The following is a 26,139-nucleotide window of genomic DNA, read 5'->3' as shown; positions in this document are numbered from 1 at the left end:
ACAGTGGGAGGGAGGAGAGGACAGTGGTGAGGGGAGGAGAGGGACAGTGGTGAGGGGAGAGACAGTGGTGAGGGGGAAGAGGGGAGGGAGGAACAGTGGTGAAGGGGGAGGAGAGGAACAGTGGTGAAGGGGAGGAGAGGAACAGAGGAGGAGAGAGTGAACAGTGGTGAGGGGAGGAGAGGGACAGTGGTGAGGGAAGGAGAGAAACAGTGGTGAGGGGAGGAGAGGGACAGGTGGTGAGGGGGAGGAGAGAACAGTGGGTGAGGGGAGGAGAGGAACAGTGGTGTGAGGGGAGGAGGAGGGAACAGTGGGTGAAGGGAGGAGGAGGAACAGTGGTGAAGGGAGGAGAGGAACAGTGAAGGGAGGAGAGGAACAGTGGTGAGGGGAGGAGAGGGAGTGGTGAGGAAGGAGAGAAACAGTGGTGAGGGGAGGAGAGGGACAGTGGTGAGGGAAGGAGGAGAAACAGTGGTGAGGGGAGGAGAGGAACAGTGGTGAGGGGAGGAGAGGAACACAGGGGAACAGGTGAGGGAGAGGAACAGTGGTGAGGGGAGGAGAGAGTGGTGAGGGGAGGAGAGAGGGAACAGTGGTGAGAGGAGAGAAACAGTGGGGAGGAGAGAGGAACAGTGGTGAAGGGGAGGAGAGAAGGAGGAGAGGAACAGTGGTGAGGGGGAGGAGAGGGGGGGGGAAGAAACAGTGGTGAGGGGAGGAGGAACAGTGGTGAGGAGGAGAGGAACAGTGGTGAGGGGGAGGAGAGGAACAGTGGTGAAGGGGAGGAGAGGAACAGTGGTGAGGGAAGGAGAAACAGTGTGAGGGAGGAGAGGAACAGTGGTGAGGGGGAGGAGAGGAACAGTGGTGAGGAGGAGAGGAACAGTGGTGAGGGGGAGGAGAGGAACAGTGGTGAAGGGGAGGAGAGGAACAGTGGTGAGGGGAGAGGAAGGAGAGTTGGTGAGGGAAAAAGATGAATTGGTGAAGGAAAAGGGAGTGTTGGTGATGGAGGGAGTATTGGAGGAGGTTGGTGATGGAGAAAGGAGTATTGGGGAGAAAGGGGGTGTTGGTGATGGAGGAAGGGAATTATTGGGAGGAGAATTGAGGTTGGTGATGGAAGAAGAGAAGATGGGGGGTTGTTTGATGGAAAAGGACTATTGGAGAAGGGGGTGGATGGAGGAAGGAGATTGGGGAGAAGAGGAGTGTTGGTGATGGAAGAAAGAAGTATTGGGGGGGGTTGGTGATGGAGTAAAGGGAGTATTGGGGAGAAGGGGGTGTAGGAGAGAGGAGAATTTACCCCCTTTAGTTAAAACAATATTACAAATGGGAGAGGAAGAAGAAGAAGAACAAGAAGAACAAGAACAAAAAATAAGAACAAGAAGAACAAGAAGAACAAGAAGAACAAGAAGAAAACAAGAAGAAGAAGAAGAAGAAGAAGAAGAAGAAATTGGATGAGATTAAATTAAAAAGTTAGATGAGATAACTTAAGGGAGATGGAGGCAATAACAAGTAGGGGTAGGAACAGCATCCAGGGAGAGTTTAGAAGGAAGGGAGAGTAGAAGTAGTGAGGGAGAGTAAAGTTTGTAAGGGAGAATTAAAGGCAGTGAGGGAGAGTAAGTTGTAAGGGAGAATTAAAGGCAGTGAGGGAGAGTAAAGGTAGTGAGGGAGAAGGGCAGTGAGGAGAGAAGGTAGTGAGGGAGAGTAAAGGTAGTAAGGAGAGTAAAGGTAGTGAGGGGAGAGTAAAGGTAGTGAGGGAGAGAAAGTTTGTAGGGAGAATTAAAGGCAGTGAAGGAGAGTAAAGGTAGGAGGGAGAGTAAAGGTAGTGAGGGAGTAAAGGCAGTGAGGGAGAGTAAGGTGTGAGGAGAGTGGTGAGGGAGGAGTGTGAGGGAGAGTAAGGCAGTGAGGGGAGAGTAGGTAGTGAGGAGAGTAAAGTTGTGGGGGAATAAAGGCAGTGAGGAAGGTAGGAGGGAGAAGGTAGTAAGGAGAGTAAAGGTAGTGAGGGAGAGAAGGTAAAGGGAGGAGTAAAGGTAGTGAGGGAGAGAAGGTAGTGGAGGGAGAGTAGGAGGGGGAGAGAAGGTAGTGAGGGAGAGTAAAGGCAGGAGGGAGAGTAAAGGCAGTGAGGGAGAGAGTTTGTAAGGAGAATAGAATAGTGATGGAGAGTAAGGCAGTGAGGAGAGTAAAGGTAGTGAGGAGAGTAAAGGTAGTGAGGGAGAGTAAAGGTAGTGAGGGGAGAGAAGGCAGTGAGGGAGGAGAAGGTAGGAGGGAGAGAAGGTAGTGAGGGAGAGTAAGGCAGTGAGGAAGAGTAAAGGCAGTGAGGAGAGAAGGTAATGAGGGAGAGTAGTGTAGTGGAGGGAGAGTAAAGGTAGTGAGGGAGAGTAAAGTGTAGTGAGGGAGAGTAAAGGTAGTGAGGAGAAAGGTAGTGAGGGAGAGTGAGTGAGGAAGAGTAAAGGTAGTGAGGGAGAGTAAAGTTAGTAAGGAGGAAGTAGTGAGGGAGAGTAAAGGTAGTGAGGAGAGAAAAGGTAGTGAGGAGAGAGTAGTGAGGGAGAGTAAAGGTGTGAGGAAGAGTAAAGGTATTGAGGGAGAGTAAAGTAGGAGGGAGAGAAGGTAGGAGGAGAGAAAAGTAGTGAGGAGAGTAAAGGTAGAGGAGAGAGGGGAGGAGGGTGAGGGAGGGGGGGGGGGAGGGGGGGGGGGGAGAGAGAGGGAGAGTAAGTGAGGAGAGTAAAGTAGTGAGGGAGAGAAGGTAGTGGGAGGGAGAGAAAGGTAGTGAGGGAGAGAAGGTGAAGAGGGAGAGAAGGCAGTGAGGGAGAGAAGGTAGTGAGGGAGAGTAAGGCAGTGAGGGAGAGAAGGGTAGTGAGGGAGAGTAAAGGCAGGAGGGAGAGTAAAGGCAGGAGGGAGAGTAAAGGTAGTGAGGGAGAGTAAAGGTAGTGAGGGAGAGTAAAGAGGAGGAGAGTAAAGGTAGAGGGAGAGAAGGTAGTGGAGAGTAAAGTAGTGAGGGAGAGTAAGGCAGGAGAGGAGAGTAAAGGTGTGAGGGAGGTAAAGTAGTGAGGGAGAGTAAGGCAGTGAGGAGAGAAAGGTAGTGAGGAGAGTAAAGGTAGTGAGGAGAGAGGGGTGTGAGGAGGTAAGGAGGAAGGAGAGAAGGTAGTGAGGGAGAGTAAAGTTGTAGGAGAATAAAGGCAGTGAGGGAGAGAAAGAGTGGGGAGGGGAGAGTAGCAGGGAGAAGGTAGTGAGGAGAGTAAAGTTGTAAGGGAGAATTAAAGGGGAGGGAGAGTAAAGGTAGTGAGGGGAGAGAAGGTAGTGAGGGAGAGTAAGGCAGTGAGGAGAGTAAAGGTAGTGAGGAGAGTAAAGGTAGTGAGGGAGAGTAAAAGTAGTGAGGGAGAGTAAAGGTAGTGAGGGAGAGAAGGTAGGAGGAGAGAAAGGAGGAGGGAGAGTAAAAGTAGTGAGGGAGAGTAGGGTAGTGAGGGAGAGTAAAGGTAGTGAGGGAGGAGAGAAGGTAGTGAGGGAGAGTAAAGGTAGTGAGGGAGAGAAAGGTAGTGAGGAGAGAAGGTAGTGAGGAGAGTAAAGTTGTAAGGAGAATTAAAGGCAGGAGGGAGAGTAGGTAGGAGGAGAGTAAAGGTAGTGAGGGAGAGTAAAGGTAGTGAGGAGAGAAGGTAGTGAGGAGAGTAAAGAGGTGAGGGAGAGAAAAGTAGTGAGGGAGAGTAAAGGCAGTGAGGGAGAGTAAAGGTAGTGAGGGAGAGTAAAGTGTAAGGGAGAGTAAAAGTAGTGAGGGAGAGTAAAGGTAGTGAGGGGAGATAAAGTTTGTAAGGGAGAATTAAAGGCAGTGAGGGAGAGTAAAGGTAGTGAGGAGAGAGAAGGGCAGTGAGGGAGAGAAAAGGTAGTGAGGGAGAGTAAAGTTTGTAAGGAAGAATTAAAGGCAGTGAGGGAGAGTAAAGGTAGAGGAGAGTAAGGCAGTGAGGGGAGAGAAGGTAGTGAGGGAGAGAAGTTTGTAAGGGAGAATTAAAGGCAGGAGGGAGAGAAGGTAGTGAGGGAGAGAAAGGCAGTGAGGGAGAGTAAAGGTAGGAGGGAGAGTAAAGGTAGTGAGGGGAGAGTAAAGGTAGTGAGGAGAGTGTAGTGAGGGGGAGTAAAGGTAGTGAGGGAGAGTAAGTAGGTAGTGAGGGAGAGTAAAGGCAGGAGGGAGAGTAAAGGTAGTGAGGAGAGTAAAGGTAGTAAGGAGAGTAAGGGAGTGAGGGAGAGAAGGCAGTGAGGAGAGTAAAGGTAGTGAGGAGAGTAAAGGTAGTGAGGGAGAGTAGAGTGAGGGAGAGTAAAGTTTGTAAGGAGAATAAAGGCAGTGAGGGGAGAGAAGGTAGTGAGGGAGAGAAGGTAGTGAGGAGAGTAAAGGTAGTGAGGGGAGAGGAAAGGTAGTGAGGGAGAGTAAAGGTAGTGAGGAGAGTAAAAGTAGTGAGGAGAGTAAAGGTAGTGAGGGAGGAAGGCAGTGAGGAGAGAAGGTAGTGAGGAGAGTAAAAGCAGTGAGGGAGAGTAAAGGTAGTGAGGGAGAGTAAAGGTAGTGAGGGAGAGTAAAGGTAGTGAGGGAGAGAAGGTAGTGAGGAGAGTGAAGGTAGGAGGAGAAGGTAGTAGGGAAAGTAAGGCAGGAGGAGAGAAGGTAGTGAGGGAAGGTAAGGTAGTGAGGGAGAGAAGGTAGTGAGGGAGAGTAAGGCAGGAGGGAGAGTAAGGCAGTGAGGGAGAGTAAAGGCAGTGAGGGAGAGTAAAGGTGGTAGGAGAGTAAAGGCAGTGAGGAGAGTAAAGGTGAGTGAGGGAGAGTACAAGGCAGTGAGGGAGAGTAGAGTAGTGAGGGAGAGTAAAGGTAGTGAGGGAGAGTAAAGGTAGTGAGGGAGAGTAAAGGGTAGTGAGGGAGAGTAAAGGTAGTGAGGGAGAGTAAAGGTAGTGAGGGAGAGTAAAGGGTAGTGAGGGAGAGTAAAGGTAGTGAGGGAGAGTAAAGGCAGTGAGGGAGAGAAGAGATAGCTTGGTGCATTAGAAAGCAACCAACTTCAATCTTTGGCTTGGTTGTATCCCAAGGTTACATTACAACACTAAGAACAACCATAATAGTAGTAATAATAATAACAATAACTGTAATAATAGTAGTAATAACAGTATCATTAATAATAATAATAATAATAATAATAATAATAATAATAATAATAATAATAATAATAATAATAATAATAATAATAATAATAATAATAATAATAATAATAATAATAATAATAATAATAATAATAATAATAATAATAATAATGTAAAAGCCGAAGATAATAATCCACTCATAATAGTTGATGGCTGGCACTAAGGTTCCCCTGGGTTAATTGCTCTAAAACTGTGGCACTGTAATTACCATGCTAATAGCTCTCGAGCAGTGCAATTCAGTGTCCTGGTATATCGGACAATTCTCTAGCAGCACTGACTTAACTGTATACCCGGAAGACTATAATCGATTAATTCTCATAGGAAACAGCAGTCCACCGTGATCATGAGGACGCAATATAATATTTTAACATTAGCTTAGTTCTTGTGGTTCTTATCCAGATTAAAATTATAGTTTTTAACATTAGCCTAGTTCTCCTGGTTCTTGCCTAGGTTAGAATATTAGCAATTAACATCAACCTAATTCTTGTTGTTCTTGGATAGGTTCATAATTATTGTATTTAACATTTACCTAATGTTATTACCGTCGTCCCCTTCAAGTTAACATTACAGCTATACATTAACTCACACTTCTCTCCCTCAGGTCACATTAACCACATCCGGGACGTGGCGGGGCTGGACCATGTTGGTGTCGGGGCAGACTTTGACGGCATCAACAAGTGAGTTACCCCACTGGTTCTGTCTGTAAGGTGATGAAAGTTTGATGCCAGGTTAGGATTTCCCTTCGAGTTTTTAAAAGGTCTCATTATTCTAACACCGTTATGTCATTATATTAATGAGGTGTATTCTTTGTATTGATTTTGACAAGAATTAAACAAAAATCTAGTTATTTTCTGTAGCAATTATGTTAACAAGAAAAATCTGAAACCCTTTGAGAGAGAGAGACTGATTTCAATGGTTCTAATCTATCCCACACAAACAACCTATCCATTACCCTGCTGAGAGAGAGACAGTTTGAGAGATGTAATGGGAAACATAAATATCTGTACAGACATAGAGACATAGGAAGCCGACACAATAATTCCTCCTACTGGTGACGGTATCACAAAGGTGGTGATATAACATTACCATTGCTGAGGGTTGACACACTGTCCTTATAAATCTCCCAGGATATTTAATACTCTCATACAACAGCTCATGTATTACGGACACATACAATAGGTCGTAGATCATAAACTGGCATAGGTCGTAGATCATAAACTGGCAGAACCTATTGTGAGTGTCTAATGATAACGTAGAATTTTATTTTATAATTTCCCGCGAGTACAAAGACGTTGAAGATGCATTGGTGTAATTATAGATACCTTCAGATAATCTGTATAATCATATTATGCAATGAGCCACAATAATCACGTACTATAAATATCTAGTATAAATAATTCAAAATGTCATAAGATTATTTATAATTAACACAAACCTCCCAAATCCTAATATCCATCGAGTATTATAGATTGGAGTTGCTTATAAGCAATTAAATCTGGCTTCAGATAATCGATTTAATCCGGTTATTAATATTCAGAGATTATAGATCAGAGTAGGTCGAGCTGGGCTGTAGATGACGGTGTTTATAATGAAGGATGAGAGTAATTAGCGGCCTAGGTATTAATAAGTCGGTAATGACCTGCTTCATAACACTACAAAGACCTGCCACACTACACTGACCTGCCTCACTACACTGACCTGCCACACTACACTGACCTGCCACACTACACTGACCTGCCACACAATATTGCCCTATCACACAACACTAGCTTGTCACACTACACTGACCTGCCACACTACACTGACCTGCCACACAATATTGCCCTATCACACAACACTAGCTTGTCACACTACACTGACCTGCCACACTACACTGACCTATCACGTTACATTGACCTGCCACACTACACTGCCCTACCATACAACACCGGCCTGTTACACTACACTGACCTGCCACACTACACACACACTACTGCCCTACCACACCATCTACCATACAACACCGGCCTGTTACACTACACTGACCTGCCACACTACACAGCCCTACCACACCATCCTGGCCTATCACACTACACTGCCCTACCACACTACACTGACCTACCACACTACACTGACCTACCACACTACACTGACCTACCACACTAAACTGCCCTGCCACACTATACTGTCCTACCACGCTACACTGGCCTTTCACACTACACTGATCTGCCAAACTACACTGGCTTACTACATTACACTGCCCTCCCACACTACTCTGACCTGCCATACTACACTAGATTATCACACTACCACAATACACTGATCAACCACACTATACTGACCTGCCACACTACACTGGCATACCACACATCACTGACCTGCCACACTGCTCTGCCATACCACACTACACTGACCTGCCATACTACACTGCCCTACCACACACGCTCCTAAGTCCTGTTAGTATCTGTGTTTAGTCAGATGGGTGCCAGCCTCTCTTGCCTGAACTGTTAGGTGTCGTGTTTTTGTTAGTGATTTTCATGTTTATTTTAATTGTTGCTTCGTATTTCAGTTCAATTATCTTTCTTATCATATTGTATTGGGTTTATAACAAGGGGACGCCTCAGGGAATAGACTTGGCAATGGTGCATAATAATACGTAATTCCGCATTATTTGTTTACTCGAAGAATAAAATACAGATACGAGTACATAGGAATTCTTGTTACCCTCAATTCTCTGTCAAGTGACTATCAGGTTTTTAAAGTCAGGTTCACTGCTTTCCCATCCCTTCGAGTTTTAGTATGAGGGTCACTGGGAGACGCTCATACGGGCCCTCCTCATGTAAGGTGTTGAGAGAAACAGCATGAAATATATTCCTTCCCATCTGGGTGTTGATGGACCTGGTGGATGTGGGGTCATGTTTGGGGTCTTGTCTGGTGGATGTGAAGATGTCACAAGCACCAGCTGGTGGATGTGAAGATGTCACAAGTACCAGCTGGTGGATGTGTGAACGTATCAGGAGAACCTGCAGTGAGTTACAACAATCTGTTGGGTGTATCTGACGGTAATGGCATCAGAATGTCTTAAGCTGATAGCGTGATGTTGAGTTAGTGGCGCTAGCTGAGTTTCATCACAAACTGATATTTTTCTTTTTTGCCTGTGTTTGTGTGTGTGTGTGTGTGTTTGTGTGTGTGTGTGTGTGTGTGTGTGTGTGTTCGAGCGCGCGCACGTCATATCATACCATAATATAATATGGCATAACATAAATCCTATAATTGTATCGTTACTCCTCATGGAATAAGGAAAAGCCATTGAAATGAATAATATATCTTCATTTGTGTTTAATTTCTAGTGATTATCAGTTCAACACACCCGTTGACTTTAATTAAAGCTGTTGGCAGGTAGACTGATGATCTGAGGATATTACCTGAGTCATATATATATATATATATATATATATATATATATATATATATATATATATATATATATATATATATATATATATATATATATATATATATATATATATATATATATATTGTGATGTCCCTCCTTGCTACCCACAACATTGAGTAAAAGGCAAAGTTGACAAGTAAAAATACAGAGTGAATAATCTAGGGGTTGAAATACGTGGATGCAGCAAGTAAGGAGCACACACAAGGCTCACTGTTTGTGACAGACAAATTTGAGTTATGAAAGTGATAAGAAGATCATTAAGTAAACTGAGTCATTTTATAACATTTATATTTAGTGATTAATATAGTAAATAAGGTACATCACACAACACAAGTAAAACATAAATATACAATTATCAAAACACACCAGAATATTTACCTGATTAATCGTACTTTAAACATTAAATAAACATATTATAAACAGCAACACAAAAACCTGATAGAAATGGCAGCTCAGGTAGCATGTCTAAGTTGCCGTAGTCCACGACCATCAAACCTTCTCAGCAATAGTACTTAATACAATTCTTCGTCGACACCCCAGGAGAAGAGAAACACCGTAGGCTGCAGAAAAGAGACTGAGCTTACCAGGCAGACACACTTGCCTCGATACCTCGGTGCTCACTGGGGTCGAGTAGCTTCGTGAAGCAGTTTCTTCTCCTGGTGTCAAGTTGGAGCAAGTGATGGTTTATGGTGGTACAGTGAGGAGGGGACAGAGTCGTCACAATAAATAAATATATATATATATATATATATATATATATATATATATATATATATATATATATATATATATATATATATATATATATATATATATATATATATATATATATATATATATATATGTCTGTGTGTGTGTGTAATCAGAAAAAGAGAGTAGGTGTGCGTGTGTGTTTACATTCAAAAGTTATTAAACAAGCCGAACATTTGTGTGTGTCTCTGTAGTGTTTTAGATAAAATTACCAACAAATAACATAACACTCTCTGTGATTGGTTGAATACTGTAGATTAGAATATTTCTGAAAGTTTGAAGAGTCAGCTTTGTGTATAATGCAGGGTCTCTTCCCCGCTAATAGCCTCTTAACTGCTCTACGATGGGTCAATTACAAGACGATCAGATGTGGCACTTGGAAGACATAACTCATAGGTGCAAGTTGTACAGGTTATGGTCTCAACACTAAAGTACAGGTCGAACAGGTGTGGCACTTATAAATACAATACATAACTACAGGTGACACACAGCTGACGCCTCCTCAGACAGAAATTGATGCAAATTACGAGTCAATTTGCATGATTCAGGTGTACTCGCGCTCAAAGAGGCTTAATAGCGCGCAGGTGCCAGTAGAATTGTTAACAAGTAATTAGAGAGGGTTCATAGTTGGCACAATGCTCTCTCCCTCTGTCTTTCGACTCGTGTTTGTTTGTTTATTCATGTTTATTCATCTCTACTTTGAACCCTTGAGATAACCATTAAGTTAACTAATGGAAAATAATACAGTGAAGTGAAGAGATATAACACCTTCAAGGGGCATAAAATTGGCTGTAAAGGACACATTATGTTGAATTACGGCAGTTTAATGTCTTAGTAAGTCGATCTATAGTACCTGAGTAAATTATGAATACTGGTGAGACTGTTGGTGAAAGTCTCTGTAGTTCCTTCAATCGAAAGAAAAATGCTTGACAGGTCATATTGACGTTTCTGAGGAATCTTATTGTACTGTACGTGCGTGTGTGTGTGTGTGTGTGTGTGCTTGTTTTGTTCTGTGAGATGTGTGTGTGTGTGTGTGTGTGTGTGTGTGTGTGTGTGTTTGTTTGCCTTCTTTAGTGTGTGCAAAGAAAAGAAAGCAAATATAGAACATAGTCATCTAAGTCATCAAGCTGGTCATTACACAAGTTAGGAAGCAGGAGAAGTACAAGATGGTGGTGAGGGAGGAGGAAGCTCAAGTTACGAATAATGAGCGCAATTATGCTATCATTATGTAATCGGCAGACGAAGCTCTGAGGCAGGTGAAGGCCATGATACTGACTTTATGGCGGTGGTTTAACTCCTCCAGCACCGGCGACGTATATTGTAGTCCGTATATCGAAAAAGCAACACTCACTTTGCTGTAAGGTAAAACTTCACATATAGAATTGCTTCCTACAGTCTTGACGATCCCTCAAGGGCAGTGCGGATACAGCACACTGATAACGAAACTTTTAGTACATAAGGAGGCACTGCACTTGACCGTCGTCACTTCCTCAACTGTAGAGTTAGATATTCGTTTATATCTGGGTTAACTGAGGATTTCCCTACTGTGAACCAGCTACCCCTAGTACAGGTAGGCGAGCGCTGTATACGCTCGTCTGCAGCATCTTTTCATATTCGAGGTTTTTGCTTGAAGGTGGATAACTCCTCCCCTTCTCCCGCCTCTTCAAAACAAACTCCAGTCCCTCCAGAGAATAAAGATAGAAAATAGTGATTATCGAAAACGTGTAAGCTCTGGTTGTGTTACATCTACGGTACGTACTAAGTCTGCTTAAAGTCCACGGTTGTGTGTTAGATTTCTCGTGTTTACAACTCTTGGACGAACACAACGACGACCCACGCAAGGATAGCTTGTGTGCAATACCTAAGGCCCCCCCCCCTTCCCTTCCACAAGAACGGCGGGAACGGGGGTGGAGAAGTGGAAGGGGGGAGGAACAAATAAGACCATCAGGGACACAGGATAAAAAGAATACCCTGGACCTACTACACAACACACAGTATCATTCCCACCTCACGTGGTTGAAACACATTTGTGTCATGGGTCCTCTCACACAGCTCCTGTGTACCTGTGGTATTGTTGAGAGAGAGAGAGAGAGAGAGAGAGAGAGAGAGAGAGAGAGAGCTATACTATCCAGTTAACTTTGCGTTTATTTAATACGGGATTACACCCTGACTACGTGGTGGCGGTAAATGGAGCCATGGGTATCTGCATTGCTTACCGAGAAACATAAAATCATAAAGCGGTGTTTAATGATGCTCTTGTTTGTAGCGGATTGACCAACGTTTAGAGGGGGGGGGGCTTGAACACTAAGACCACAATATAGGTCAAATCAGGTCAGGTCATGTTAGGTCAGGTCAGGTTGGGAGGATGTAAACCCAGGGTTCGTTTGATTTGAAATCCACTTGTACAAGGAATATCCATCAACAAAACACACACACACACACACACACACACACACACACACACACACACACACACACACACACACACACACACACACACACAACACAAGAATACATACAGAAAATACCACAAGATTACATACAACACAAAACAACACAAGAATACATACGCAAAACAAAACACAACACAACACAGCAACATACAGAGATCGTCAACATGGAGGTCGTGTAGGAGTATTACGGTAAACAAACGGGTGGACACAAACACACGCCGCACCACACACAGACAAACACAAACACCATTCTACCACACATGAGTGACGGTGAAATTTTTAGATACGTGTACATTAATCTTGATGACTAATGAATTCAACGGACCTGTCGGCTTTGTAATAACAGGAAAATTGAAAAAGGGGAAAAAAGGAGGATAGGAAAACAAGTCATATTGAACGCACACACACACACACACACACACACACACACACACACACACACACACACACACACACACACACACATGTCCCTTTACCTGTGTCCGAAAGATGGGAAAATATATTGTTTTTAACTATTCGTAAAGGAAAAAAAAGAATACAATATTTTATGTTTGTTTTTTCTCGAAATTTATTCTTTTTTTTGTGTGTGTGTGTTTTGTGCTTCATGAAAGATAAAGGGAAATTTTATGACAGGTTGACAGACAGCGACACACACACAGCCAAGACCAACAATAGCTAAAACAGACAAAAGAGAGACTAGCAGGCAGACAGACAGACATACAGACATACAGAAAAGGCAGCCTCCCACATAGACTTAATAACAACACTCCAAACATACCAAGCTATAAGATAATGTTTGTTTGTTTTATTATTAGTGAAGAAATCGATAAAAAATATATTACTGAATATTATTTTTTCGTAACAGTTCTTAGGTTATAAGGATTTCAGAAAAATGTATTGGAAGGTTAAGGGAAAATTTTACGAGTATATTTAGTGGATGTTGTAAAGGAATGGATGGTTGTAGAATGGTCATAATAGTGGTGGATGGTTATGATTATGGTAGGTAGTTATGATGGTGGTGGGTAGTTATGATGGTGGTGGATAGTTATGATGGTGGTGGCTGGTTGTGATGGTGATGGGTGGTTATGATGGTTAATGATTGTGGTGGTGGTGGTGGATGTTGATGATAGAGGTAGATGATTATGATGGTTGTGATAGTGGTGGATAGTTATAATCGTGATGGATGGTTATATGATTGTGGTGGATGGTTATAATAGTGGTGGATAGTTATAATCGTGATGGATTGTTATGATAGTGGTAGACTCATATTATGGTGCTACTGGTGGATGGTTATGCTACTGGTGGACGGTTATGATACTGGTGGATGGTTAGGCTAGTGGTGGATGGTTATGATACTGGTGGATGGTTAGGCTAGTGATGGATGGTTATAGTGGTCATGAGGATTCTCGTGCCTTCAGAATAACTAGTGTTAGGCTCCCACTAGATACCTGGATGTGTGGTGGTCAGGTGTGTGGTGGACAGGTCTGTGGTGGCCAGGTATGTGATGGACAGGTGTATGTTGGTCAGATGTGTGGTGGCCAGGTGTGTGGTGGTCTAGTGTGTGGTGGTCTGGTGTGGTGGTTGGATGTGTGGTGGTCTGGTGTGTGGTGGGGCAGGTGTGGTGTGGTGGACAGGTGTGTGGTGGACAGGTCTGTGGTGGCCAGGTATGTGATGGACAGGTGGTATGGTGGTCAGATGTGTGGTGGCTAGGTGTGTGGTGGTCTGGTGGTGGTCTGGTGTGTGTGGTCAGATGTGTGGTGGTCTGGTGTGTGGTGGTCAGGTGCGTGGTGGACAGGTGTGTGGTGGACAGGTGTGTGATGGACAGGTATGTGGTGTACAGGTGTATTGTGGTAGTGAGGTGTGTGTTAGCCAGATGAGTGGTGGTCAGGTGTGTAGTGGATAGGTGTGTGATGGTCAGACGTCTGGTGGTCAGGTGTGTGGTGGTCGCGTGTGTAGTGGACAGGTGTGTGGTGGTCAGGTGTGTGGTGGACAATGTGTGTGATGGTCAGGTATGTGTTGGTAAGATGTGTTGTAACAATGGCATGAGTGAGTATTTCCCACCAAGCGTGAGCCAATCGCAGTGACTTGTGAGTGTGAATGCTTTAGGCCTGAACCAATAAGAGAGCCAGGGAGATGAGACGTCATGACCATGTGGTGTCTTGTAAACCGCAGCCTGTGTCTTAGGAGGAGAGCTATTTTGGCATTGTGATGTGTCATTTTCTCCCATGGCGGGATATATATGTGTGAGTACCCTTCAGGTTTTATCCATTTCACGAAATGTATTGTGATTCATGTGACCCCTGTTTAACTAGCGAGGAAGACAGGTTCATTGTTTTGAAGTGTAATTGTTAAACCCCAATAGAAAGTATTCAATAAATACAGTAACCATTACTAAGCGCCCTAATTCATCCCTCCCTTATTGAGAAAGGTTGATGTGTTATAAGTGTCTTGATTTTATACAGTGATACAGTGATCTATTAGTAATAACATAACCATCTCCAGGGTTCCCTAGTGTCTAACCTATCACATGTTATCCCTGTTCTTCCCTCATATAAGATTACCCTCTGGTGTGAGGGCCTACTGTAGCCTAACCACAAACCCTCACTTCCCACATTCCTTAAGCTCCTTCTACCCCTAACCTCCTCCATCTCACGAGTATACAGAGAGTAACGAACAAAGAATGAAATGGATAAAGAAAAGAGAATTGGAGTATAAATGAGAAGAAAAGGTAAATAAAAAATATTAATGTTACAGTATGGTGGACGCATGTGTGGTGGTCAGATGTGTGGTGGTCATGTGTATGGTGGGCAGGTGTGTGGTGGACACGTTGGTGGTGGTCATGTGTGCGGTGGGTAGGTGTGAGGGGGATAGTTGTGTGGTGGGCAGGTGTGTGGTGGTTAATTGTGTGGTGGCCAGATGAGTGGTGGTCACATAAATAATAATAATAATAATAAACGTTTTATTAATAGAGTTGCAGCCGGAAGCTGAAAATATACAGACTTACATTTGATTTTGACATAATTATATAATATGCGCTGAATACATTTACAGGGTTGTACAGTATATAAATCAGCATTTGTTTATTATTTTAACAATAGATGGGATGGTGCTATTCTTATATCTATCGGTGCGGGCTCTCATGGGCTGAATTTTGTTGTAGTGGCGGACTGCAGGGCGGAGTGGGTGGGGGGCTGCAGGTGGCAGGAGGTGGCGATGACGAGGGTGGTGCATTAGTTCACTGCCAAACCTTTCATTGCTTGGTGGTGGAGGTCACTGAGGGATGGCATTTCCAGGGTGGAGAGAGCGTTGATGTAGCTGGAGTATTCTGCACCGAGCATGATTCAGAAGGCCCTTTTCTGTACCTTCTCTAGCCGACGTTGTTGGGTGGCGTTGAGAGAAAACGGCCAGTCTGGTGACGCATACGTTAGTTTGGGGAGAATAAAGGCGTTGTAGATAGTCCTCAGCTCTGGCGTGGTGTCCCAAGTGACCTAAGTCGTCGTAGCATGTAGAGTCGGTACGATGCTGCCTTGACTGTGTTATTTACAGGGGCCTTCCAGTCCAGTTTGTTGTCAAAAGTTATACATCCAGGAGTTTGGCAGACTGCACTAACTGGAGAGGATGGGCACCCACTGTGACTGCTGGAGCTTGCACTGGAGTGGTGGCGATATTGATGTGCATGATTACGGTTTTGTGTGGTTGATGGTGACCTTGTTCTCCGTAGTCCATGCCTGTAGCCTGTCCAGGGTGCCTTGTAGCGATGAGTAGTCTGGTGCGGTGTTGTCCACTGAAACCCCCACAGTTCAGTCATCCACGTACTTCCACCTGTGAGGAGTGTCGGATAGAGCGTCTTTGATCAGGATGAGGAAGCACAGTGGTCTCATCTTGGTCCCCTGGGGAACACCGCAGGTGAGGTGTTGGAATGTGGAGACCGAGCCCTGATACCTCACTGCCTGACGACGTCCACTCAATAAATCAGTGAGCCATGAGACCAGGTTGGTGGGCAGCCCTAGTGCAATGGCCTTTTTGATAACAGTGAAGTCATTGTCCGATATATGATGGTCATGTAATGGTGTGTGTGTATGTAATAATAATAATAATAATAATAATAATAATAATAAATGGTTTATTAATGGAGTTGCAGCCGGTGGCTGAAAATATACAGACTTACATTTGATTGAGACATAATGATATAATATGTATTGAATACATTTACAGGGCTGTACAGTACATAAATCAGGAGTTGTTTATTATTTTAACAATAGATGGGATGGTGCTGTTCTTATATCTATCGGTGCGGGCTCTTATGGGCTGAATTTTGTTGTAGTGGCGGACTGCGCGAGTTGGGTGGGGGGGCTGCAGGTGGCAGGAGGTGGCGATGGCGAGGGTGGTGCAGTAGTCCCCTGCCAAACCTATCCAGTGCTTGGTGGTGGAGGTCACTGAGGGATGGCATTTACAGGGTGGAGAGAGCCTTGGTGTAGCCGGAGTATTCTGCACCGAGCATGATTCTGCAGGCCCTTTTCTGTACCTTCTCTAGCTGACGTTGTTGGGTGGAGTTGAGAGAAGACGACCAGGCTGGTGACGCATACATTTGTTTGGGGAGAATAAAGGCGTTGTAGATGGTCCTCAGCTCTGGCGTGGGTGTCCCAAGTCAGAGCTGTGTGTGTGTGTGTGTGTGTGTGTGTGTGTGTGTGTGTGTGTGTGTGTGTGTGTGTGTGTGTGTGTGTGTGTGTGTGCACGGAGTGGTGTAATACGTCTAGTGTGGCAGCACTGCTTGCTTCCTCTCGGTTTCAGCTCCTGCCCCGTTGTCTTGCGGATTAACCTTGGTAGGTACAAGGCTACGGAATTAAACCCCAAACGAAAATATCTGTGGTGGAGCCCCGCAACAGGTGGACATGCTTACAGAACTCTAGCAAGACGCTAATGGTGGTATACGCAGAATAGGTGACCAACATGGGAACCCAGCGACTACTGTACACCGGCGGATGAAGGCAATGCAAGATGGACAGGCTGCTAATGCGAAACCCACCCAAAAAACTGGGCTATCAGCAGCCCATTGCAATCTCCCTCTCTCCAGCCATTGCAACTACTTGCACCACTGAATCAGGAAAAGGGAGAGCTAGTATGTGTGGTTGCAACCTGCACTCCTGTCTACCACATAAATCAATTCACAAGCAGCCATCGCCCAGCTCACCAAGCCTCTCATCATCATCAAAACCCCTATACCCCCAAAAGTCCTATTGCGACGGACGAATGGCGACGGGGACAGGCAGAGAAGACCGTTGGGAGTTTCTAGTCACAACTCTACACTTGGATGGCACAAATAAGATGTTCGCTTATGTACTGGGATCTAGGCAGCAGTGCAATCCGGTCCTGTTTGTGCGACTGAGCAGCCCTTTCGAGGAGCCACTCTGCTTACCCCACATGGGGAGGGGGTTAGAAAATGTGCCCTAAACATAGCCTGCTTGCAGAACACAACCATAACCACAAATCAAAGCAAACACAAACTATACCCCTTCTTATGGTCATTGCATGGAATGTCAGGACGTTTCTGGATACTGACACACATTGGAGTCCTGAAAGAATAACCGCCCTTGTGCCAAATGAGCTTTCTAGGTATAACATCGACATAACAGCCATTAGTGACTCCCGGCTTCCAGAGGAGAGTCGACTCACAGAACGGGGATCTGGCTATACCTACTTCTGGAAGGGTAAGCCTGCTGTGGAGATAAACTGCATTTATGGAGTTAGCTTTGCCATTCACCAATCCATCTTACATAGGCTAACTGAAATCCTTGTTGGGATCAACGAGTGCCTCATGACGTTCCTAGTTCCACTGAATCACTCACGTCATGCCATCTTGATCAGTGCATACGCCCAAACACTGGATGCAAAGGTTGACACCAAGGAAACCTTTTACACCAACCTTGACAGAGTGCAATCCCCAGAGAATATAAGGTTGTACTCCTAGGTGACTTCAATGCCTGAGTTGGAAAAGATGCTGACAAATGGCAGGGAATCATAGGGAGAAACAGAGTAGGCAAGTGTAATCCCAACGGCTACTCCACCTCATCAAGTGTGCTGCTCACAACCTCACTATCACCAACACCTTGTTCAGGCAGGCCGACAAGTTCAAGGGTTCGTGGCAACAACCACGATACAAACACTGGCTTCTCATTGACTACATTATTGTCAGAGAAAGAGATCAGCGAGATGTCTTTTCACCCGAGCCATGCGTGGCTCAGACCACAGTGAAACTGATCATCGACTCGGCAAACCCAAACTCACTTCACGTCGCCCCAAAACGGTGAAGGCAACAAGCCTCTCTCAAGAAGAGGTTTTAATACTAAGCATCTGGAGGGTCCAGCGTTATTACAAGCTTTCAGAGAGGAACTCAAACATGGGCGGATAAAGAACCCGACAACAAACAACCCAAATCCTAATGACGAATGGGGTGTTCTTGCCACCACCATGACAACAACATTCAGAGAGACCATCTGCCAGATCGATAGAATACACCAGGACTGGTTTCATGAAACTGACCCGGAAATCAACGTACTCGTCGGTGATAAAAGATGTTACCTTCCACAAGAAGAAAGCAGCGACTCAGAGCGAACTTCGCAATCTAAAGAAAGAATGGTTGAAAAATAAACCATGTGAAACGCAAAAACTTGCAGATCAGCACAAGATGCGGGAATTTTTCAAATCCACTAAAATATTTCAAGGGCTAATCACTTATGGTGCAGCCCCCTCCGCTCATCCGACGATAACTCCATAATTAAAGATGACGAAGGCCTCCTTCAGCACTGGAAAGAGCTCTGCCATTCACTGCTCAACCGAAGCACCGATGTGGATGCCCTGAATACCCAGCAGGTCCCTCGACACCCAGAGCTGACCCACCTCAGCTCTCCTCCATCCCTGGATGAGGTAGCTACTGCCATCAAACAGATGAAAAATAACAAAGCCGGTGGTCCTAATGGAATCCCAGTCGAGTTGTATAAAGCAGGAGGACCTCTGCTTACCAGCCGTCTCCACTCTCTCCTGGAGAATATATGGGGAAAAATGGAAATCCCCATAGCTCTTTAAGACGCCACCATCGTCCATATTTATAAAAACAAAGGTGACCGGTCAGACTGTGGCAACTACCACGGAATCTCGCTACTGTCCGTAGCTGGCAAGATTATCGCATGAGTCCTCTGAAATAGACTTCTTCCAAAGGAGGAAAACTTCCTCCCAGAATTTCAATTTGGCTTTAGACCATCACGTGGCACCCACTCACTTGATCTTTGCTGCCCGCTAGATACAGGACAAATGCAAAGAACAGCTTCGTGACCTGCACATGGCCTTCCGATATCGACCTTACCAAGGCCTTCGACTCTGGTGCCCACCATAATTCAACGCCATTGTGAGGCAATCCCTCGACGGAATGATCCGGGGAAACAAGGATGTGTACTGGCACCAACTCTCTTTTCCATTTTCTTGGTTGCTTTCCTTACTCGTGCCAGTGCAATTTAGCCGGCGGGGTGGACATCCATTACTGGATGAAGGGACTTTTCAACATAAGACGGCTGCAGAAAGGAACAAATGTGTCGGCAGCTTCCATTACTGAACTTCAGTATGCAGAGGACCTCATCCTCGTCGCTCACACTGAACGCAACCTACAGGAGACCCTGAACGCCTATACAGATGCGTATGCACACTTCGGCCTTGAGGTAAATGTACGTAAGATTCAGAGTCTCTTTAAGCCTGCCCCTGGTTCAACCACACCTCCACCATCCATCCAGCTTAACGGTATTACCCTCTCTAATGATACCCACTTTCTGTATCTTGGCTCCCACCTGTCCACCACCGCGAACATCGATCAAGAAATTAAACATCGGAACAGATGTGTATCTCAAGCCTTTGGCAGACTTTGTACCCGTGTTTTCAGCTGTAGGGAACTGAAATTATCTACAAAGTTGCACGTATATCGAGCAGTGGTCCTCCCCACCCTGTTATATGGCAGCGAGACATGAGTCACATACAAGAGGCACCTCAATCAAGGCACTTGAAAGCTTTCACCAACGTAGTCTACGTTCCATCCTCCGTGTTCGCTGGAAATAGAAGAAAACAAATGCCAGTATTCTCGCTGACATCAATTGCAGGAGCATCGAGGCTACCATTATCCATGAACAACTACGTTAGAGTGGTCATGTTCCCCGCATGGACGACAGTAGACTGATAAAGCAGCTTCTTTGCAGTCCCCTAACGAAGGGTAAGCGTAATGCTGACAGGGAAGCGGAAAGGGTATAAGGACAGTCTTAAGACAAACCTGAAAAAGTGCCAAATCGTCCCCCTCACCTGGGAGACGATCACTCCATACCGTAACGCTTGGAGGAGCACCACACGAGGTGTCAATACTTTTGAGTTAGTGCGACTGCATACCGAGGCAGACAAGCGCCAGCGCCGGATAAACGTTGCCGCCGCCCCTTCCGCACTAGATGTAGTCCTCCACAGTGCCACATCTGTAGACGACCCTGCCGGTCCCGTATCGGCCTCTCGAGTCACCTCAAAGTTCACTAACGTAGGTGACACCTTAATCTATATATTATTTATATATATATATATATATATATATATATATATATATATATATATATATATATATATATATATATATATATATAAAACAAAGAAGTATGTCTGTGTGTTTGTTTGTGTGTCCGCACGAGAATCTCGGAAACTACTTTACCGATCTGTAGTGATGATGGGTGGTGTTATATGTCGTGATGATGATGGATGGTGTTATATGTAGTGATGATGATGGATGGTGTTATATGTAGTAATGATTTATGGTGTTATATGTAGTGATGATGATGGATGGTGTTATATGTAGTAATGATTTATGGTGTTATATGTAGTGATGATGATGGATGGTGTTATATGTAGTAATGATTTATGGTGTTATATGTAGTGATGATGGATGATGTTATATGTAGTGATGATGGGTGGTGTTATGTGTAGTGATTATGGGTAGTGTTATATGTAGTGATGATGGATGGTGTTATATGTAGTGATAATGGATGATGTTATATGTAGTGATAATGGGTGGTGTTATATGTAGTGATGATTAGACAATAAAATAATAACAGTTTAATGCAAAAAATATATACTTTGCTGTACCGTTGTAGTGGAACTTACATACACCGTTAATGAACTATTGATGGAAGAAGAAGTTTTGGGGACTGAACAGTGAGACAATGTGGAGCCTCCCGGAGGGTGGCGTCCTACCGTGGCCTAGCGAATGAGCCGCCAGGACCAAACTTGGCATGGATAGCAAGTGTCATGATGAGGTGACACAGTTTCAGCAAGGCCGTTATATATGCAGCAATGAAGCCCTATGGAGAATTTTTAATTTCCCTATACACGAACGATGTCCAACAGTGGTTCATCTGGCTGTTCACCTGGAAAATGGACAAAGAGTATTCTTCACAGAAGAGTCCCTCCAAAATCAAATGGCAAATCCTGCTGATACGACCCTCACTGCATTCTTTAAGCTTTCACAGGAAGATGAGTTTGCTCAATTACTCCTGTATGTTGACGTACCCAAGTTCTACTTATGGCAGGCTTCAATGAAAAAGTTCCAAAGAAGAGCTCAAGGATCCGATGTTGAAGGATATCCAGGGATAAAGTCAGGCAATGCTTTGGGACGTGTCTACAAGGTTCACCCCAACGACTTTGAATGCTATTGTTTGAGACTACTTTTGCACCACATCCGTGGCTCAACATCATATGCAGCACTCAAGACAGTGAATGGACAAGTCTGCAGAACCTATCAGGAAGCGTGCAATCTCCTTGGCCTACTGGAAGATGATGGTCACTGGAATGACACATTAGAAGAGGCAGCAGCTACTCAATTGCCAATGAGAATGAGGAACCTGTTTGCCATCATGATTGCTACATGTGGACTTTCCAACCCAAGCCAACTCTGGAAAAACCACCAAGAAAGTCCTTCAGAGGATCTGCTTCATCAAGCAAGAAGAGAACATCCTGGTCAAGAGATTGAGTTCATGGATGACATGTTCAACAGGGCTCTGATCATGCTGGAAGACAAAGTGATGGAGCTATGCGGAAAAAAACCTGACTGATTTTGGATTGCCTTCCCCAAACCGAGAAGAACCAGTAGTTGCAAACAGGGAGTTGCTCAGAGAGACAGACTACTCAGTTGAAGTTCTGGTGAATTTTCTTGAAGAAAATGAGCCTCACCTGGTGCCTGATCAAGCAAATGCTTATGAACAGATCTTGCAAGCGATACAAGCGGAGCAGGGAGGTATGATCTTTCTTGATGCACCTGGCGGGACAGGAAAAACATTCCTGATCAACCTTCTGTTGGCCAAAGTGCCTTCATCAGGGGAAAATTGCTCTTGCTGTGGCATCCTCAGGCATTGCTGCAACACTACTAGAAGGAGGACGTACTGCACACTCAACTTTTAAACTGCCTCTCAACCTCGCTCACAATGAGAATCCAGTGTGCAACATCAAAAAAGGATCGGCAAAGGCAAAACTCTTAGAAAAATGCAGCCTCATAGTCTGGGATGAATGCACTATGTCTCACAAGTTAGCGTTTGAAGCATTGGACAGGACCTTGCAAGACATACGAGAAAATGACCATCTCATGGGTGGCATTACAATGGTCATTGCTGGAGACTTTCGCCAGACCCTACCTGTCATTCCTCGAAGCACTCCAGCTGATAAACTGAATGCGTGCCTCAAGGCGTCATACCTTTGGAGAAGTGTTCAGACACTCACCCTATCCACAAACATGAGAGTACATCTACAAGGAGATCAGGATGCTGGACGGTTTGCAAACCTTCTACTACAGATTGGGAATGGAACTTTCCCTGTTGATTCAGAAGGACAAATAATCATTCCTCAAGGATGTGGAAATGTTGTAAAGTCCTCAACTGAGCTCACTAACATGGTCTACCCAAACATTATCCACCACTACAAGGATCACAAGTGGCTGCGTGAACGCGCAATTCTGGCACCAAAGAATGAAACAGTGGCTGAAATCAACATGACTCTACTCAGACAGCTTCCAGGCAGTGAGACCTCATTCAAATCTGTTGATACAATAATCGACCAGGACCAAGCAGTCCAGTACCCTGCAGAATTCCTTAATTCTCTGGAGCCCGCTGGAATGCCTCCTCACCACCTCACTCTCAAGATTGGAACTCCTATAATGCTCTTAAGAAATCTTGAACCACCAATCCTCTGCAATGGCACAAGACTGGTGGTGAAGAACATGATGCCACATGTACTGGAAGCTACAATACTGACACGAAAAGCTAAAGGAGAGGACGTGTTTATACCAAGGATACCTCTCATCACCATTGACCTGCCATTTGAGTTCAAGCGACTTCAGTTCCAGGGTTAAAGTGAGCTTTGCCATGACCATCTACAAAAGCCAGGGACAGTCCCTAAAGATGGTTGGCCTAAACCTGGTGTTTCCTTGCTTCTCTCATGGACAGTTCTATGTTGGATGCTCCAGAGTGGGAACTGACAAAAATCTGTACATACTTGCTGCTAATGGCAAAACGAAAAATGTGGTCTACCTTAATGCACTACAGAGAAACAATGTGGAGCCCTCCGGAGGGTGGCGTCCTACCGTGGCCTAGTCGCTAGTAACTTATATAATTTTCTAATTGCTGGATGATCGTCATTCTTGATTTCGAGTGACAGCAAAGTAGTAGTAGTAGTAGTCGTGTGTGTATGTGTGTGCATTATAATTATTATTATTATTATTATTATTATTATTATTATTATTATTATTATTATTATTATTATTATTATTATTATTATTATTATTATTATTATTATTATTATTATTATTATTATTATTATTATTATTATTATTATTATTATTATTATTATTATTATTATTATTATTATTGTCTTTTTTTCACTTTCTAACTTGGTATGAACATAATCTACTTTTATCTGTCTAATTTATGGAACATTTGGAGAATAATGAAAAATTCCATTTCGTCGCCTACTGTACACTGTATGTTACGTTTTATGTGTGTGCACGTGTTTCAATCCCCAATCGTGTTTTAGTAGTGCAATTTTCCCCTTTCAGTGTAATTAAATTTTTAGTGTATTTCAGATTTTGTTTGTCAGAGGCGGCGTTGTTTGATGTCTAATCGTGCTGGAAAAGGGTATCGTTTCATCATTAATTTCGCTCATATATTTGGTTATGATTTTTTGAATAGTGGCTGGGTGGTTCTCTTCGCCTGTCACACAAACAGAGTACCTGTGTCAGCCGCTCCATCAATAATAGTCCAATTTATAATATCAGTGATAATATTGACAATGATTATGTTAAATTTGGTCTATAAATAATGGTGGCAACATATAATAACTAAAAACAACCGTGATATTTACTCCCCGTTACGTTCACGCTCAGGGGCAACATCGCTCGCCTCCCCTTCTGGGGGTTACAGTAGTGGTTCGATTCCCGGGCGCTCCTAGTTCACCCAGCTGTAAATGAGTACCTAAATTTGCTTGGGGAAGTGAAGGAGGTCGACAGTAGAACCCGGCCATGCTGCCTCCTTGTGTAACGAAGGCTTAGTATACAGTGTGCTGTATCCACACTGTCCCCTAATGGACAACCATGCCTATGGGACCCACTTTCTGCCATTTTCACTACACACACACACACACACACATAGCCTCGTTTATTTGCTTTGCTCACCAAAGTTTATAGGTGTGCAGTTTTACTCGCCTCTACCCCCTCAAATTTTTATTTTTTATTTTTTTATTTAGCATTTCAATAATACAAGTAGAACCGTTACTGTATTGAGAGTAACATTAACATTTTACTAAAATTCCATATTTATTTTATTTGTAAGGATTTTGTTTATGTTCTGTGATGATACTCAGTTGTGCTGCCTTTGTGTTCGGAATTTTGATGAGGAGGAGAAGCAAAGGAAGATCTACTGAGGCAGGAACACCTTTAGGAGTTTCAAGATTGTTGGCCGCCATGTTTGAATATTGTTCCGCCACGGTGAGATTCTTGGCCAACACACATGGATAATAGTGATAGACTGAAATTCTCGGCCACATGCTTGACTTTTTGTTATAGAGAATTTCTTGGCCGCTAAGCTTCAAAAACTCATCGAATTGTCGAAAACAAACTTATGAAGCGTTGATGGCATCTTACAGATTTATTGATGGCAATGACTTGTAGTATTCCCAATGACAGCAATACACACTAGCGACCAACCATCTATATCAGTTTACATATGACTGATTGTGTAATCCTGTTAATGATAGCAGTCGTGATTATACGCGGACCACATGACTATTAGGAACCCCAGTTTATTTCACCTGATGATTGAACACCTGAAACCTAACCTAACCTAACCTAACCTAACCTAACCTAACCTAACCTAACCTAACTCCCCCAGGCGAGCGTTAGGGTGTCTAATCAGTAAATGCTCCCAGTATGCCAATAACCCTAAATACCAATATTTTTACCCTTAATCCCTCACAATATAAAAACCTCAGTAGACCCTTAAGACCTGATTTTATCTGTTAAATTATACATACATTTTCGTGAGTCCTTCCCCGGGCACACCTGTAATTATATATGTAATAACGGGCGGGTCATTAACAGTAAACATTGTAATTTACCCCAATTATGTGTTACTAAATGACCAAGATGCACGAGGAAATTCCCTATTACATACTATACTCCCGGGGTTAACAGTGTCATTATGTGTCATATTACCTGTGGTGGCAGTGTAGTATTCCTTGAGTGATATCCTCACAGTGGCCATCATCCTCACAGTGGCCCTCATCCTCACAGTGGGTCTCATCCTCACAGTGGCCATCATCCTCACAGTGGGTCTCATCCTCACAGTGGCCATCATCCTCACAGTGGCCCTCATCCTCACAATGGCTCTGTCCTCACAGTGGCCTCCCCATCCTCCCCTGGCCTCTCATCCTCCCAGTGGCTCTCATCCTCACAGTGGCTCTCAGCTCCTCTACAGTGGCCCTCATCCTCACAGTGGCCATCATCCTCTGGGTGGCCTCATCCTCACAGTGGCCATCATCCTCTGGTGGCCCTCATCTTGCCTGATGGACCTCATCCTCACAGTGCCCTCATCCTCCTGGTGGCCATCATCCTCCAAAGTGGCCTGTAATCCTCAAGGTGGCCTCATTCTGAGTGGCTCTCATGCCACAGTGGCCTCAGTCCTCTGATGGACCTCATCCTCCTGATGGCCTCCCATCCTTACAGTGGCCTCATTCTCCCCATGGCCTCATCCTCGTGGCTCTGTCCCCAGCCTCGCCTCACAGTGGCCCTTATTCTCACAG

General features: G+C 44.3%; 1 protein-coding gene across 1 annotated transcript in view; it reads left to right on the top strand.

Moving 5' to 3' along the window:
- Positions 1-26,139, top strand: part of LOC121876650 (dipeptidase 1-like) — a gene marked incomplete at its 5' end in the record, with an annotated part of 225,465 nt that overhangs the window by 168,540 nt on the left and 30,786 nt on the right. The window contains 1 exon segment of the mRNA XM_042382005.1: positions 5,747-5,822. Within this exon segment, the coding sequence (XP_042237939.1) occupies positions 5,747-5,822 (76 nt within the window).

This window comes from Homarus americanus, unplaced genomic scaffold (assembly GCF_018991925.1).
Source record: "Homarus americanus isolate GMGI-L3 unplaced genomic scaffold, GMGI_Hamer_2.0 scaffold51859, whole genome shotgun sequence".
NCBI lineage: Eukaryota > Metazoa > Arthropoda > Malacostraca > Decapoda > Nephropidae > Homarus > Homarus americanus.
Note: the sequence above shows the minus strand (reverse complement) of the source record. Positions and strands in the feature narration are given on the sequence as shown.